Source organism: Marmota marmota, unplaced genomic scaffold, assembly GCF_001458135.2.
Source record: "Marmota marmota marmota unplaced genomic scaffold, marMar, whole genome shotgun sequence".
Taxonomy (NCBI): domain Eukaryota; kingdom Metazoa; phylum Chordata; class Mammalia; order Rodentia; family Sciuridae; genus Marmota; species Marmota marmota.
In genome coordinates this window covers 56848274-56849203 of record NW_026000174.1, presented here as the reverse complement: position 1 = coordinate 56849203, position 930 = coordinate 56848274, and the positions used below count along the sequence as shown (strand labels likewise).

At 49.0% G+C, this 930-nt stretch overlaps 1 protein-coding gene across 1 annotated transcript; it reads right to left on the bottom strand.

Annotated features, from left to right (window-relative positions):
* On the bottom strand, window positions 1-930 carry LOC107134681 (olfactory receptor 4X2-like). Its single transcript, XM_015476747.1, has one exon. The coding sequence runs from the start codon at window positions 928-930 to the stop codon at window positions 1-3; it is 930 nt and encodes a 309-aa protein (XP_015332233.1).

Here is a 930-nt window from a genome sequence, read left to right as displayed (position 1 = left end):
CTATTTATCATCTAGTTTCCTTGTCCTCATCCACAGCCTCTTCATGGATTTCTTCACCTCAGCATTTCTCAGGGAGTAGATGACAGGGTTGAGGAGTGGGGTTATCACAGTGTAGAACACGGCTACCATCTTGTCTGCAGGCAGAGTGGTCGAAGGCCTCAGATAGATGAAGACACAAGGTGCAAAAAATAAGACAACCACGGTGATGTGGGACCCACAGGTGGAGAGAGCTTTGCGCCGCCCCTCAGAGCTCCGAGTTCTCAGATGAAGCAAGATAACCACATAGGACACCAAGAGGACCACAAAGCTGATCACAGACAGGGTTCCCCCATTAGCAACAATCAGAAGACCAATGAAGAAGGTGTCTGAGCAGGCCAGTTGGATCACGGGAAGCACATCACAGAAATAATGGTCAATCACATTGGGACCACAGAAAGGCAGTTGGAAGATGAGAAGGATCTGGGAAAAAGAATGCACAAAGCCTCCCACCCATGCCATTCCCACCAGGACCATACACACCTGCTGGTTCATGATGGTGGTGTAGTTGAGGGGTTTGCAGATGGCCACATAGCGGTCATAGGCCATCACCGTGAGCACGAACATTTCGATGCCACCAAAGAAGTGCATGAAAAAAAGCTGTGTCATGCAGCCCCACCAGGATATGGTTTTCCTCTCAGCCAGCAGATCTGAGATGAGTTTGGGGGCTATAGTGGAGGAGTAGCAAATCTCCACAAAGGACAGGTAGCTGAGGAAGAAGTACATGGGGGATCCCAGACTTCTGCTGGTCATGACAGTGAGCACAATAAGGGAATTCCCCAGGACAATCGCCACGTACAAGAGCAGAAAAATCACAAAGCAAACTCTCTGCACCTCCTGATTGGGAGACAATCCCAGGAAAATGAATTCAGTCACGTTGTATGTATTAGCCAT

Coding starts and splice junctions, on each gene's coding strand:
- LOC107134681 (XM_015476747.1), bottom strand. CDS start 930: ATGGCTAATACATACAACGTGACTGAATTCATTTTCCTGGGATTGTCT.